At 34.3% G+C, this 15067-nt stretch overlaps 2 protein-coding genes across 2 annotated transcripts in view; both read left to right on the forward strand.

The window, feature by feature from the left end:
• LOC125058121 (dynein axonemal heavy chain 3) overlaps nt 1–823 on the forward strand; it is a 50803-nt gene extending 49980 nt beyond the window's left edge. The window contains exon 69 of the mRNA XM_047662161.1: nt 474–823. Coding sequence (XP_047518117.1) covers nt 474–770 — 297 coding nt within the window. The 3' untranslated portion in view covers nt 771–823. The remainder of the gene's footprint in view (nt 1–473) is intronic.
• A 1402-nt stretch (nt 824–2225) lies between these two features.
• Nucleotides 2226–15067, forward strand: part of LOC125058073 (forkhead box protein K1) — a 30485-nt gene continuing 17643 nt past the window's right edge. The window contains exon 1 of the mRNA XM_047662100.1: nt 2226–3033. Within this exon, the coding sequence (XP_047518056.1) occupies nt 2672–3033 (362 nt within the window). The 5' untranslated portion in view covers nt 2226–2671. The remainder of the gene's footprint in view (nt 3034–15067) is intronic.

Here is a 15067-nt window from a genome sequence, read left to right on the forward strand (position 1 = left end):
AAGGTTCTAAAGTTCCTTATTTTAATTTAATTGTAATTAATTTTACAAGCAATCATATAAAATGGATAAGGCTGATCAGGAGCACAGTGTATTTGTATGGGTGAGTGCTGAGTGGGTTTATGCCTAGTGCACCAAACTAAGAATTGAGGATCACGCTTCAATATTTATTTATTTTGTACTTTTTATGCTTAAAACATAAATTTATATTATATACAATTATAACCCCTACTTCATAAATATACAATAACCTCAATTAGACTCAAGTTCAACATTTATAGTAAGTTACATGTATATCACACTTTTGGGTTATTTTACAAATAACACAAAATTAAATTTGAATAAAATAATGTGACAGAGCTTTTACTATGTTTGTATGTTTATATAAATGCATTATTTAATGTTGGCTGATTTTATCTATGTTAATAAATTACTTCTCGAATGAGAAAGTGGTTTTTAATAAAGACTTCTTTCAGGGTCTATTTCTAGAAGGAGCAAGATGGAATCGTGAGATAATGGAACTGGATGAGTCCTATCCTAAAATTCTGTTTGATACAATCCCAATTATTTGGTTTAAACCAGCTCTTATAGCAGATTTTAATCCTCCCCCTTCATATTTCTGTCCGATCTATAAGACCAGTGAGAGAAAGGGAGTTCTTGCTACAACTGGTCACTCAAGCAACTTTGTAATGTACATTACATTGCGTTCTGATGTACCACAGAAACATTGGATCAATCGGGGAGTGGCAAGTTTGACCCAACTTGATGATTAGTTTCAACAGCCAGTGATAAATATCTAGTCTTATTAATATATATTTTTTATTTTTATGACTGATTTATTTTAGATGAGCCCTTTTTACTATTGATCAATATAATAACATTAAAATTATCTTTAAAATAGACGTCAGGGTTATCACTTTTAAGCTTTATCCGTGACTAAGAAAACTATAATGATTTGAATTTCAAAAATTTGAATATTTACCTTGTTAATACTGTTTGATGTTTCTTCGTAGTCTGTATAATAAAAACGTAAATATAAAATAGACCGGTCTTTTAACAATTCGATCGATGATTATTAAATGAATAATCTACAGTCCAAAATTTCCAAATATAAATAAAAAAGATATAGATTGTAGAATTAAAATAGAAAATTTTCATATATTCTTGAGTTTTTGATTTAATTGTCTAGAAAAATAGACATTGGACTGAGAAATGACAACCAAACTCCAAAGACGTATAATCTGACAAGCACCTACGGAAATAGAGTAAAAATATCTCGCGATTCCGTGAGTATCAAGTGCGTAAACTACTAAACTAATTATTCTATAGGAATGTTAACAACAATTACAAAGTTTAAGGTTTTTATAAAATCAATGTTCTTGACCATTCCAACAATGTTTGTATAGTTTCATTCTTATATTGAATTATTAAATTAGTCTTTAAAAGACTAGCAAATTCACGTATTTATTCTTAGCCAACTTTCCTACTCATATATAAAAAATATAAGTACACAAGTTAAAACTGAAATTTTCAGTTAAGGACTATGCAAAATCTTTTTCCCACAAGAAGTCTACGACTCTATTTCATGATCAAATCATGGTTGGTAATGCCCGTAACACGTCTGCTAGCGAACACATGCTACAACTCTCGCAAATTTTGCAGCAATTTTATTTTTAAAATATATCACCAATTTTATCCGTCGAAATTGTGTCGGTGGAGTCGGTGGCTCGACTAAGGATTCGACTGAACTCAGTCGCATTATCTATTATGTCGCAGTGAGTCTAAGTTGTTCGTATTAAATTTTCAATGAAATTTTACAATATTACTTACATTACATTATAATTTTTTTTAATCGTTAAATTATTAGGTAAGACCTAAAAATTTCAGACAGCTTAGGCCCCTTAATAAAAATAGCCATTGACCTAAAAACTGCGACGGGGACAATCAACATTTCGTAACAAACTTGTTTTTTTTTCATAAAAATTTAAAGGTACTTTTTTAAATACTCTCCACTAATGCTTAATATCTGAGAAAAAACAAACGAAACATCAAGTTATTGGAGAATAAATTTAAGGAAACTGTGGATTTTTTCTGAAATTATGGCACTATTTATATATAATATTATCTCCAAAGGTGAGACCTTTATAGTAAAGTATAATCCACGTAAAAGTACCAAATACGAATGCGTGTAACGAAACGAAAATGTCGATTCCAAAAACTTGTTTGTTGGGAATAGATGGCGCTCTATGATTGTAAACTGCGTATGGCGAATTGACGTTTTTGGTTATTTTTGTTCTCGCCTCGTGTTTACTTTAGTATCTAATTTCGATCCTATTGCGAAAATTTTGTTGTGCAATAACGACATTGTCAATATTTCGGTCTAAGACGGTCTCGCGATATAGTGCAATATCGATCCATGCTTCCGGACTAGATATATGTATACAATTTTATCACGTGGTGGTGTGATTTATATAATTCTTGTTTACCGCACAACTGGAAACTTTGCGCATGTGCGTTCCTTCAGTAACCTCAAACTATAGAGAGAACACCGATTCGGCAGGTTCCGGATATCCGGGTGACGGTGCGGCATCGTTTCTGTGAAATTGTGATGTGCTATCGCGGCGAGGGTGCGCGCCCCGCGTGTGTTCGTTGGTGATATCGGTACACGCCTGACATGGCTCAGACTCAGATCTCTCGGAGTTCGGAGAGCGACGCCTGGGCGCTACTCTCGCTAAAGGCGCCGCCTTCGCCCTCAAAGGTACAGTGGGCTCAGGAGCCGGCTCCCATAGCAATCGCCCGTCTAGATGGCCGCGACTTTGAGTATCTCATCCGGCAGAAGAAAGTGATTATCGGTAGAAATTCTAGTCGAGGACAGGTCGATGTGAATATGGGTCACTCCAGTTTCATATCCCGGCGTCATTTGGAACTTTTCTATGATCACCCGGAGTTCTACCTGACGTGTAACAGTAAGAACGGCGTGTTGGTGGACGGGGTGTTCCAGCGGAAGGGAGCCGCTGCGATGTTGCTACCAAAAAGGTCAGTACTCTATAGATAAGCTTAGAGGTCGTGATTACGCATTATTTATTAGCATTGTTTGTAAACAAAGTGTTATTGTTTATACCTACCCACCTGAATTTTTTTCTTTGTTTACACAAGTGCATATGCCCAATTTGGGTTTGTTGTTAGTCTTTGAAGGTGTTTACCTTCAAAGGTCAAAATTATGATATGTACTGAAATAAAAACAATTTATTTCAGTATCATTATTTTGCAATGCATAGAAAAACATTATTAATAATCCAAAAACTACATAAATAATAAAGAATATGTTATCAATATTTAGTGATTTTTAACATATTCACATTTGAAATGTTTCAAATTATATATAAATTGTTTTATATCCCCAGTAACATTATCCTGCATTAAATTTTTATTATTACATACTTTATACTTTTCAATCTTTAATAATTGTATGAACTTCCATTTTTATCAATGTAAATATATATTTAGCCTATTTATAGCATATGGTTTGTTAATTACACGCTGGAGGTCATAAGGGTAATTCGAAAAGCAATAAATTTCTTGTAATTAATTAAAGGAGACCTCATCTATAGTCACTATTTAAGTTGGCAAGACCTCTTAGACAAGTAATAGTGATTTTTAGGTATTTTCTTCTACGTTCATGATGTATTCTTTGGAAGGTTCTAAGTTAAAGATAATGTGAAATAGATACAGAAGAAATAAGACTGATTTTTACTTAGCAGTACTAGCATCATATTATAAGCATTTTTATCTATCATTTAAGTTGTTTTCTTGAATGCTTAGTTTAGTAGGTCATATTCATACATTATTCATATGAAACTGCTTACTCTGATAAACATTTACAAGCATCTATGAGAAGCAAAATATATTATTATTATTTTAACACACCCATTTATACCTATTACACACTATTGGGTGTAAGAGGTATAAATCTAATTAGATAAGTACTCCGTTTATTCAATACTGAGTATAATAACGTAAAAAGATTTTAAAAGGCAATAAAATAGACCAGAAATGTGGCCTTAAGCCACATTAGGGTCAACGACTAGGGTTAAAAATACCCTTATTGTGATGATGATATAGATGTATATCTTGATAGTTTAATATATTCAAGATAATTAATATTATACTGTAAACGTAAACTAAATATTTTTGAATGTTTAAGGTTGGTTGTTAACTTTTCTGTGACATATTTTTCTAGAGGATATTACAAATGTAATAAATTTTATTTGATAATAAGTACTATTGTTTCTATATCTAACAAGTTAGGCATAATTATTATATTTTCAATGGATTTTGATTTGATGAGTTTTTACTCCAGTGCATGGAATAAATCTATAATGGTTTAACAGTACTATTTTGGATTCATCATTCATTATTTGCATTGATGACGATATTTACACAATGAACGCGTCAATTGGAAATTCCGTTTGGTTATCTCCCTATTTATTTAGTATCAATTATTTTTTGTAGAAAAGCCTGCCATATGTGTGACAATATTTATTTTCACACATACATATAACTGACGACTGACCTGACGTCAGATCAGGTTTATGAAATTATAACAGTTCTTTAAATTATGCTATTTTAGGAGGTTTTTCTAAATAAACTCTCGAAAAAATACTCGATTAACGATTTTAGATTAACGAAAAAAAGCACTTCAGCGATCTACGGAGAAATGATTGCAGAATTTTAGCGTATTGAAAGCCAGTCGAAATAAGCCTGATTATTATTATTAGTCACGATAACCGTTCCACGAATTGCAATGGATGATTTGGCTGCGATTTCATTACTTCGATATTGGCATTAAATATCTTTTGGGTGAATCACACTTTCGGGTGACTTTCACTGAAACAACGTGCCTTGTTCCGGCAATACTGTTTACGCCTTTAGGCTGTTAATTTATATTAATAGCGTTTATTTTGGTTTTTGCCCCTTGAATCGAAATCTAGAATTGTCCTTAAGCGAACTATTTATACCGTAAACTAATTTGGAGCAATTTCCTTACGTTATCACGCTGCAAACGATATTAAGGTTCAGTAGATTTATTATTGACTATCGATTTTCAATAGGCGGTGGGCGATGCTTGTAAATATCTGCGCATAGCGACCTATTTTATTGATAAATTGTACCTACTATTTAACCTATACACTGTAAGGCTTACATTGCACATGTTTACAAGTCTGTGTATGCGTCTATAAGTTTTGTAACGTCAAAATAATGCTCCCTAGTCTAGTTGTATTTTATCTACAATTGCCTGATTAAATGCGATAGGTATTCAAAATATTATTTTGGTAATGGTGACGAAAATAGTTATTATGTATTTTATAATTAAATAGTAGAGTCGCGTGTTTCTTTCCAAATAATCGATTTTCGTGTTGCAGATAATTAAATGTTATATTAATTAAAGTAATGAGCCGCGTTTGTTTGTGCGTGTAAAAGGCCGGTCACCACTAGTACGATGCGTGTTGCGCAACTGATACGTTGATAAACAAAGTCCATCATCGTCAACGCAAAATCGATAAATGACGAATGTTTATGTGATATAATTATTAGTATTATTACATTCTTTTTTTTGCAACGGAGGAGCAAACTAGTTGCTGTGGTCTCTGACAGAACCACCAGCGCTATGGAACAGTCTGCTCCTCAGCATAATGCTGAGCCAGGGCCAATTACAGCCACAGCACACACGCATTACACACTTGAAACAAACCGAAAGGGAAAAGGGAAAAAAGTTTTTTGTTGTCCCTTATTACATTTTTTTTCTTTGATTTTGTTAGTAATAAATGTTGTCTATGTTTATGATAAACATATATTGTTTTTTTATGAAGCAACTTATTAGTTATTTTATTTAATTAGAATTTTAACCTTGCGAAGCTTTCGTAAAATAAGATTCATTTCATTTATAAATAAATTGTATACAAAAAACCGCCGAGCACTAAAGTCGTACAGAAGGTTTGTTAGCGTCGCGAGGTGATAAAAAATCTATGCAGTATTTTTAGGACAGTTTACAATGCGGCGCCGGCCGGCTCATATCAACAAATGCCGAGGTATTGTCTCGTAGGTGCAACAGCGTGCTGTTTTTATAATCTAGGCCAAGCTTTGTCGCCGTCTCACTGTATAATGTATTATTGCTGTATGTTGATTTTCCAACCTTACTTCTTACGACTTAAATAGATTTTATCTGGTATAATTCATCCACGCTTGAGTTTATAACATTAAATTAATTATTGTCCCCCTTAGATCCTACGGGATTCGAGTTAGTTACGGTAGTATGCAAGAGCGACTCAGCCTCTCTAACGCTCTATACACCCGACGTGGTTTTAGTGGGTATTGCTCACCCAGTCTCTGAATGGCAGAGATTCTGATGTGGGTCCCACATACCCTTGCTACTTTCATGGTCAGGAGGTGTGTGCGTTTTCACCACATATATAATAGTAAAATAAGTGTGAGGATTCTAGTTCATATACACTTCTTGGCAGATCGTAGCCGTCTGATCCACTATAATTGTATGACTGTATGTTTTTATGGCTTGCCTTCCGTCCATTCATACATTACTTTTGGTCAGTGAATAATAATTGTGTGCTAATATTGTCTGCGAGCTAGTTACTTTACATCGCAGTATAATAGATAATATAAAATGCATGAATGAACTTTTAAATTGTTCTATAGAATTTTATTTTACTCCTAACAAATACCAGTTGAGAACATCGTATGTTACATTACGTCATGGCTGCATCCTATTGCAGGTTTGCGAAATCAAAGGACGCCTAGATAGACATTCCTATCATATGAGTGTCGTTGTTTACACCGCACTGAACTATTAATAACATGTAAGCCATTCTAATTATACGGCCGAGAGAGAGACGGTGTGACAAACGACTGATGTTGTCTATTTATACAACACAAATATATAGCCCCCGCTCTCTGTGGTACATGACGACGCAGTAATGCTCTTGCAAATAGCATTTGTCTCTTTGTGATGTTAGTCACTGAGAGAAGTCTCTAGCTTGTTTAATTTATGGTTCGGAAAGTTGCTTAGACTGGCACAGAAGATAAAACTCACGCATGCCCTGCCATGCCCAGGGTTACAATATAGCAAATGCTCTTAAAAAGTTAGGGACGTCGTTTCATTTTTACAAAGTAAAAGCGTAAGATAAGCGTTAATTCTTATTAAAGCATCGTAATTTGGTTACATTGATGACCTGGTTTACGTCCTACTAATACAGGAAATATTTTAAATTGCTATTTGTCATGTATTAACGGGCCATTTTCATGTTATTATAACAACAAACAGTAATCGCCCCTATAACGCGGTAGACCCGGATGCGTTATAGGAGTATTCTAGTAAGACAGTTTATTTTTTAAAATCAAAAACGAAACAAAAACCAATTATGGACTAGACAAATCATTATAAATTTCACACTACAGAAATATATATACAGGCGACAGAAATCGCGTTAAACGAAAACGCGTTTACAGTTTTACTAATTCTTCATATCTGTTCTACTTTACTACGAAGAAATAAAATCTTTATGTAGTAAAGATTGATTGTATTGATTATAAGTATTTTGAGCGATAAGATTGTTGTTATGCCACTTTATCCGATAATATGTATTATTCCATACCTGCTGAGAATGCTATATCGATTGAGTATTACCAAAATATTGAAACACTTTTATCTACATTTTAACTAGCCTAGTCGATTACCATAACAATAACAATAGTTAGTAATTTCATTAAAATAATAAAAATAAACGTAAATCTAAACCTACTTATATGTAACGAAACAATAACTGCTAAATATAGAATTGGGACCGGAAAATGTGACCGTAACTGGTTTATCAATTTATGAGTTCAAGGTTTTATTGGTAGAGGAAAATATTGATTTAACTGACGAAATTAACGTATAATTCAATTAATTTGTTTGAATTGTATTTTATTTTTGGTTATAATTTAAATTCACGAAAGTGACACTTAATCGAAAGTTTGAAATGGTTCTATGAAATTTTAATTAAATATGTTATTTCCTCAAATACAGTTTACCATTTTCTTGTTTTTTTAATTGTCGAAAAAAATAACATGTGAAAACTTTTTTTTACTCTTCAATCATATATCTAATTTACTAATAAAATATATAATTAAAAAGAATGACAACATACGTTGACCACATTCTCACAGTCCTATGCTTCGAACAGTGAACATGACCAAACGTAAACACAAACTCGATCACCGCAAGATTTCCGTATACGACGGGGCTTTCAACCCGTTCCATTGCGCAAAAAGTACCAACAAACCGTCCAAATGTCTGAGAACGCACTGATAACTGTTGCCAACCGAGACAAACGCGATTTAATACCAAACCTGTCTCAATGCAATAAGATGAAAGTTCCCCTGTAAGTCGATAGCGTGGCAAGTACCTCAAAGGATATTAAACTCAAAATAACTGTCCCCATAGTGGTTAATCGTTGGAGCATGTCTTCATTTTGTAGACTTGTTTCGATTGGATGACGATGCGGCGAGACGTGAAAAACGCTAAAATTTCGTGTAAACATCGTGTATCTGGTTACTATCGAGCAAATTAACAGATTTTTCGTCACGCCAAGTGGCATGTTTTACGTATCTATTGGATCCATCTACCAAGAGTATCCGAAACTACATGACTTAAGTGATGGTTAGATTGCTTTAAACATAATGTAGATTTTTTAGTAGCGGATTACGCTTGTTTTGATGCCAATCACTTCATTTGTGCACTATATGTTAAACCACTAAAAAATTGCCATTGTTAATGCTACTAAAACATTTTTTAATAAGGCTTATTCGTTATAATATATTTGTTTTACAAATTCAAATTTAATGACGTGGAATAAGTGATACATGTATCTTATGTTCCATAATAAACATATATTTTTTTTTTATCAATTTTTCAGACATCATTGAAGTCCCTTTACATAACGATATAAATTTTGAACGCATGTTTTACAAGAAAAGTCTAGATTAGGGAAGACAGAGATAGGAAAGTGCTAATTAGGAAAATGTCAAAAATGTTTGTAACCTCGTTATGTGTTTTAGACTTATGTGATACAGACATGTTATGTATTTATAAAAAACCAGTGGCGCTACAACCTCTTTAGGTCTGGGCCTCAGATTTCTGAATCTGTTTCATGATCATTTTTCATCTAATAGGCTAGTAGGTGATCAGCATCCTGTGCCGGACACGCCGTCGACTTTTTGTGTCTAAGACATGTCGGTTTCCTCACGATCTTTTCCTTCACCGTTCGAGCGGTGCACTGCCGGGGATCGAACCTACGACCTCATGTATTTATAGAAGGAAAATACCCTCAACCCTCAAAGAAATCAGAACAAAAAGAGTGTAATAATAAATGAATTGCAGTAATCTAGGCCACGCGTATGCACTTACCACTTTGCCAATATGTCCATACAAGTTTTGGGCGTCGACTTTTCGGTCTTGAGACTTGGCACTGCGCGTTCAGTGGCTTTCAGTCCTAAAGAGGCGGAAACTCATTAGTGGACGAACGGTTTTATTTCACACGCCCGTGAGCCTTTGGAAATTTCTTTATTAACGATCGTCAGGCGACCGCTTTTCATTGATTTGCTCTAGTAGTTTCTATACGAGCCGTTTTAATGAAACTGCGAATCACGAAAGTTCACTATAATTTGTGTTTACAAATTTTGCCACGTCAGCAGTTTTTGTTGTATTAATACTGCCAGTTTATTTAAATGAAAACCCATTAATTTTATGGAAATAGGAGTGTACATATATTAATAAACCATTTTCATTAATGAAACAAGCTAAGTAGGAAATGTTTACAAATGTTTGCCACTTGAGGCACTAGTCACAAAAACTGTAAAGATGAAAAGCTGAAAGCACTTGCCAAACAAGTCGCCTTTACTAAACAAATTAAAGCTTAGTAAATAGGCTTATACAATCAGCATGAAGTGCTCTTTTTAATTGTGGATAGGGATATATATATAATATAACCCTTTATTTCACGACATAAATACTATGATAAGAAATTTTATATGATATGCTCGACAAACATAGAGTTCTATCTCGGCGTACAAATTCAAATAACTTAAACGAGTTCGTTCGTGTGCGTACGTTATACATGTATGGTAACCCGGCGTCGTTGCGTCTCCCCAGTCACTGACCCCACTTTAAAATGTAAAGGATTGCTCTGATATTCATTTTTACGCGGTTTTATGACGAATTCATGTGTGACATGAAGTGGTACACAAGTATACAATTTTCGTAGTGACTGAGTACTTCAGGTATATACGAGCCAAGTACTTGAGCCCCAGTGGATTTTCTATGTGCTCACTTGTACGGTGAAGGCTAACACGAGAAATTCGGCACAATTTCGTCCTAAGAATCAAATGTGTCGGTCATGGCTGATCTCTTTGTCTGCAATCTGAGGCCAGGGCTCATATTACTCGTCCATAGCACTTGGAATTTTTGGTTGATTCGGGCCTCGCTTTATGTTTTGGCGCAACTCGCGAAAACGTTTGTTTTGACGGTAAACCTTTTTGTGGCTGTTCGAATGTTGAATGTTAATTGCTGTATTAAGAGGCACACGCCAAATACAGCGTTACGTAATTGGAATACAGTATAATCTGCTATATTTTAGACTTGAAATTATGTTGTTTTGTATTAAGAACTCGTTTGACAAGTTCGTGGCGGTGTTTGATAATATTCGATGAACAGAAAATTATCGTTTCACTTTCGTTTTTAATTTCTAATACAACCCTCAATTTGAAGGCGCTCTCCTTAGTTCGTTACACAGCCTCAGTATCCTTGGGGTTGGCATTTCGAAAGAAGTCCAATTTCGCAGTCATCTGGAAGAAAAAGCCAAACTGGCTTCCAAAAAGCTGAGTGTTTTGGGTAGGGCTAAGCAGTATTTCACTGAGGTGCAACGTATGCAGCTCTACAAAGCTCAAGTACGACCTCATATGGAATACTGCTCGCATCTCTGGGCCGGTGCTCCCAAATACCAGCTTCTTCCTTTTGACCAAATTCAGCGAAGGGCTTGTCGAATTGTCAATCTCCAATGTCTTACTGATCGGCTTGATTCTCTATCGCTACGCAGAGACATTGCGTCTCTTTGCGTTTTTTACAAAGTTTATCACGGAGAGTGTTCGGAAGAATTGTTTGGGTTGATCCCTCCTGCCTCTTTTCATCACCGTACGAGCCGAACGACCTCTAAATTTCACCAGCATCATCTTGATGGTTGGAGGTCTTCCACGGTCCGCTTCACAAGGCATTTTCTTTTGCGAACTAGCGAACTGTGGAATCGGCTCCCGGGAGGGGTCTTCCCTCAGAGATACGACCTCCAAATTTTTAAAAAACGAGCCTACTCCTCCCTCAAAGGCCGGCAACGCACCCATTAAAAATGGGTGTATATGGGCTGCGTGGACTGCCCTTTTTGGTCGTCCCGCAAGCTCGTTTGCCCCCCTATTCTATAAAAAAAAAAAAAAAAAAAACCCCAGTTAACTCGATTTTTGAATAACACCGACCTCCATAGCTTGAATTTATTTTCTTAAAATCTATTGCTCTTAAGGCGTATTATATACATATTTTAAATCAAGTAGAATATATGGTATCGATAAATATTAGGACAGAATTTATATTACCTGCGACTCAGACAAAGTCAAATAAAGGTAATGAAATCATATTGAATTCCACAAACAGGCGCGGCGGTCGGCCGGCAGGTCTATTTGCCAATTTATACAACAATCGATCTTATCTGACTAGTAATAAGAAATAATTTCTAAAGTTCTCACTCTGCACTTTGCTAACAGCAATGCTTTGTGGTTTTCTGTGAAAAAGATATTTGATTTCTTACACAAAGAGGTTTGTTTGACTCCTCGCAAATATAGGGAGATTTTTTAATGAAAAAAAAAAAACTTGACTAGCCCCAGAGTTCTATTACCAGTCGTAATTGTTAGTGGTTTGTGTTTTTATAGTGAAATATAACCTGACTTATATATATTTTCTATTTACTTTGTTTATAGTTAAATATTGTCATTACAAAGGGTACGACTTAATCAATTATAATAAAATAAAAAAATATTTATCTCTTGTTGTCTTTACATTATTTTTGTTTTAGAAATAGGTAATATAAAACATGAATTTTCGACCGAGCGTGCTCCAATAAATGTTATTTATATTTAGTTTATATTTTCACGACTTTCGTGCACACTTAATAAACCACGTGTAAAGTTGTCAGAGAATCGATTGTTTTTAATTTGATTGACGGCTGTTTATTTATTTAATCAAGAAAGGAGGAGTTGCTATGCAAATTCTTTAAATGCCCTTAATTACGGTCAATCAACATTATTAAATTAGCTGAAAACAATTTTACATTACATTGTATTATATAAAAAGTTGCTGCGAATTAAAAATTATATTTTTAAATTTATATTCATGTATATTAAAAATTATATTTTTAAATATTCCCCGCGATTAGTAGTGAGTAGTTATTATTAGTGTCATATGAATGTCAGGTATACCTTTATAGTTTGGTTTCAATATAGTTGAAGATTTTGTTTATTTGTGGAGTATCACTACATAGTATAAAACAAAGTCGCTTTCTCTGTCCCTATTTCCCTTTGTATGCTTAAATCTTTGAAACTACAAAACGGATTTTGATGCGGTTTTTTTAATAGATAGAGTGATTCAAGAGGAAGGTTTATATGTATAATAACATCCATTAAATAGTGGAGAAGTACTGTTATTTTTGAGGTTTCTAATGTGATGTCGTAAATAATTACATTTTTTCCGCTTACATTGCAAACGCAGGCTGAACCCTACGAGTTTTATCAAAATAATGTACTAAGTATTGTACACATTGAAAAGGTCTACAGAAAAGTCCGTGATGGTATATGTCTATCTCTTATGGATAACCCACAATAACTTTTTTTTGTCATTTACTTTTTACGACAATTAATGGCTAATTTTCGAAGCGATTTTAACCAATACAGTATTAATCCTTAACCAATTAAATACCTTGAATACATTGTTCATTTAATATAGATCTATATGGCCCTTTACACCGTATGATTTAAGTGAATATTTTCGAAGATATTACAGATTTAAAAATTGCGGGACGTAGCGTTTACGGCGGTACCGGCCGGCCGCACAGTTTTTCTGTAGTGTATTTAGTATCAGCATTGCACCCGTGCGAAGCCGGGGCGGGTCGCTAGTATTTAATATTTATCATACGCAATGACAAACGTAATGTCAAATGTTGAAAATCACTAATCTAACATTATCTATAAATATTTGCAGAAATATTTTCCAGTTACGCTATATCCTCGCGACCGAGTACCAGGTGTGGTTTGGAAGCATATTGTGACTACTGAGTCAAGATGCACCTTATGTCATTCATTCAGCCGGAGTATATTTAGTGACGAGCCGTTGCCAAAAAGTTGGCAATGGGCTGCTGTTAGGGTATTTTTGTTATTTAAAGTTACCTGGACAGATGACAAACAATGCAATTTTTCGCACTTACATAAAAGTGAATATGATATCGGTTAGCTTGACTTTTCGTAATAACAAACGCTAGCGCTTATGGATTACCTGTGCCTGGAGATTGTACGAGCCAAGGCTGTACATTTTGCTCACTCAGTATTTCTTAGTTTTATAAGCGTGGCGATTACCTAAATCGTCCCGAGGGTATAGCCAGACGTACTAGTACGTACTCTTTTTAACAGTTACATTGCATTCATTCGTTTTATAGAAATTTCAGTATTATATTGTTGTACGCGAGTGTTTAATATAGAGTATAAATAAAATCCTTTATTATTTAAAGCATCCCGATGCCCAAGAACAGTACAATTAATACATTTCTTTACACGTCCAATTTAATCGTTCTTATTATGAGCTGCATATGTCATTAGACTATAACTTTAACGCTGTTATATGTTAAACATATGCAGCTGACAATAACGCCATTGCTCCGAATTTAATCATACACAAAATAGCGGATGTGTTATTTATTTATTTATATCCGTATAATTATTCTATCTTAACAGTTACTACTAATGCGATATAACGACACAATAATACCTACACCGATTATCCTAGATTTAAAAAACATTAATATATACAGTGTCACCCCATGTAACGTCTCTCGATTTAACGACAAGACCCATAAAGCGTCGAAACTTGGCTTTGGTTGGTTTAGCTTGTCTTCCATACAATGATACACTCTACATAGCATTATACCCAGCCTCAATAACATCAATTAAATGATAAAAAGGACTTTTTAAGTTGCCAAAATTAGTTTAAACTGCGGAGCTTCGTTATTTCGCTTTATTGTCGAAGCCCGTAATAAACTCTACTATCGGCATCATACGTACCGAACTTTCTAAGAAATCCCTTCTTTTGATTACAAATTGGGATTGCTTGATCGTGATTTATCACGAAGGTGCCTCAATATCGCAACATATGAATAAAATAAGTACAAAATATGTACAACATAATTTCTGGTGCAGCAAAAGACGTCAAACGAAAATAACATACTATACGCAATAACGTTCAAATAATTGTGTTTTATGTAATTACTAACACTAGTCTGAAATAAACTTCTTCTTTTTCTCATACAGATTTTTCTACTGTACACGTAGATCTTATAACTAGTTGTAATAAATAGTATTTCATAATATTTTTATCCGTGATAACTCGCAAGGTCCTTGTTTAGATTCACGAGCGACGTGACAGGCACGTGATCGGTTTTAACGGATCTCGTGGTTGTACGTCTAACTCTACACAGAGCTGAAGAGCGGAATCCGGTTTTTAATTTAGTGTTATCAGCTATGTCATCGCTAAGAAAAATCACCAAGTCTACTGAATAATAGAAACAAATTTGAAATTACAGCATTAATGAAGAAACAATCTGTTTTGTGAAACATTTTTCGACAAAACAAAAAGTTTTGTAAATGCTTTCCGATGGATCAAAACGTAGGGCCTTATTATTTCTGGTCTTGAAGAACATTTATTTATAGGACG

This window comes from Pieris napi, chromosome 17 (genome assembly GCF_905475465.1).
Source record: "Pieris napi chromosome 17, ilPieNapi1.2, whole genome shotgun sequence".
NCBI classification, from domain to species: Eukaryota; Metazoa; Arthropoda; class Insecta; order Lepidoptera; family Pieridae; genus Pieris; species Pieris napi.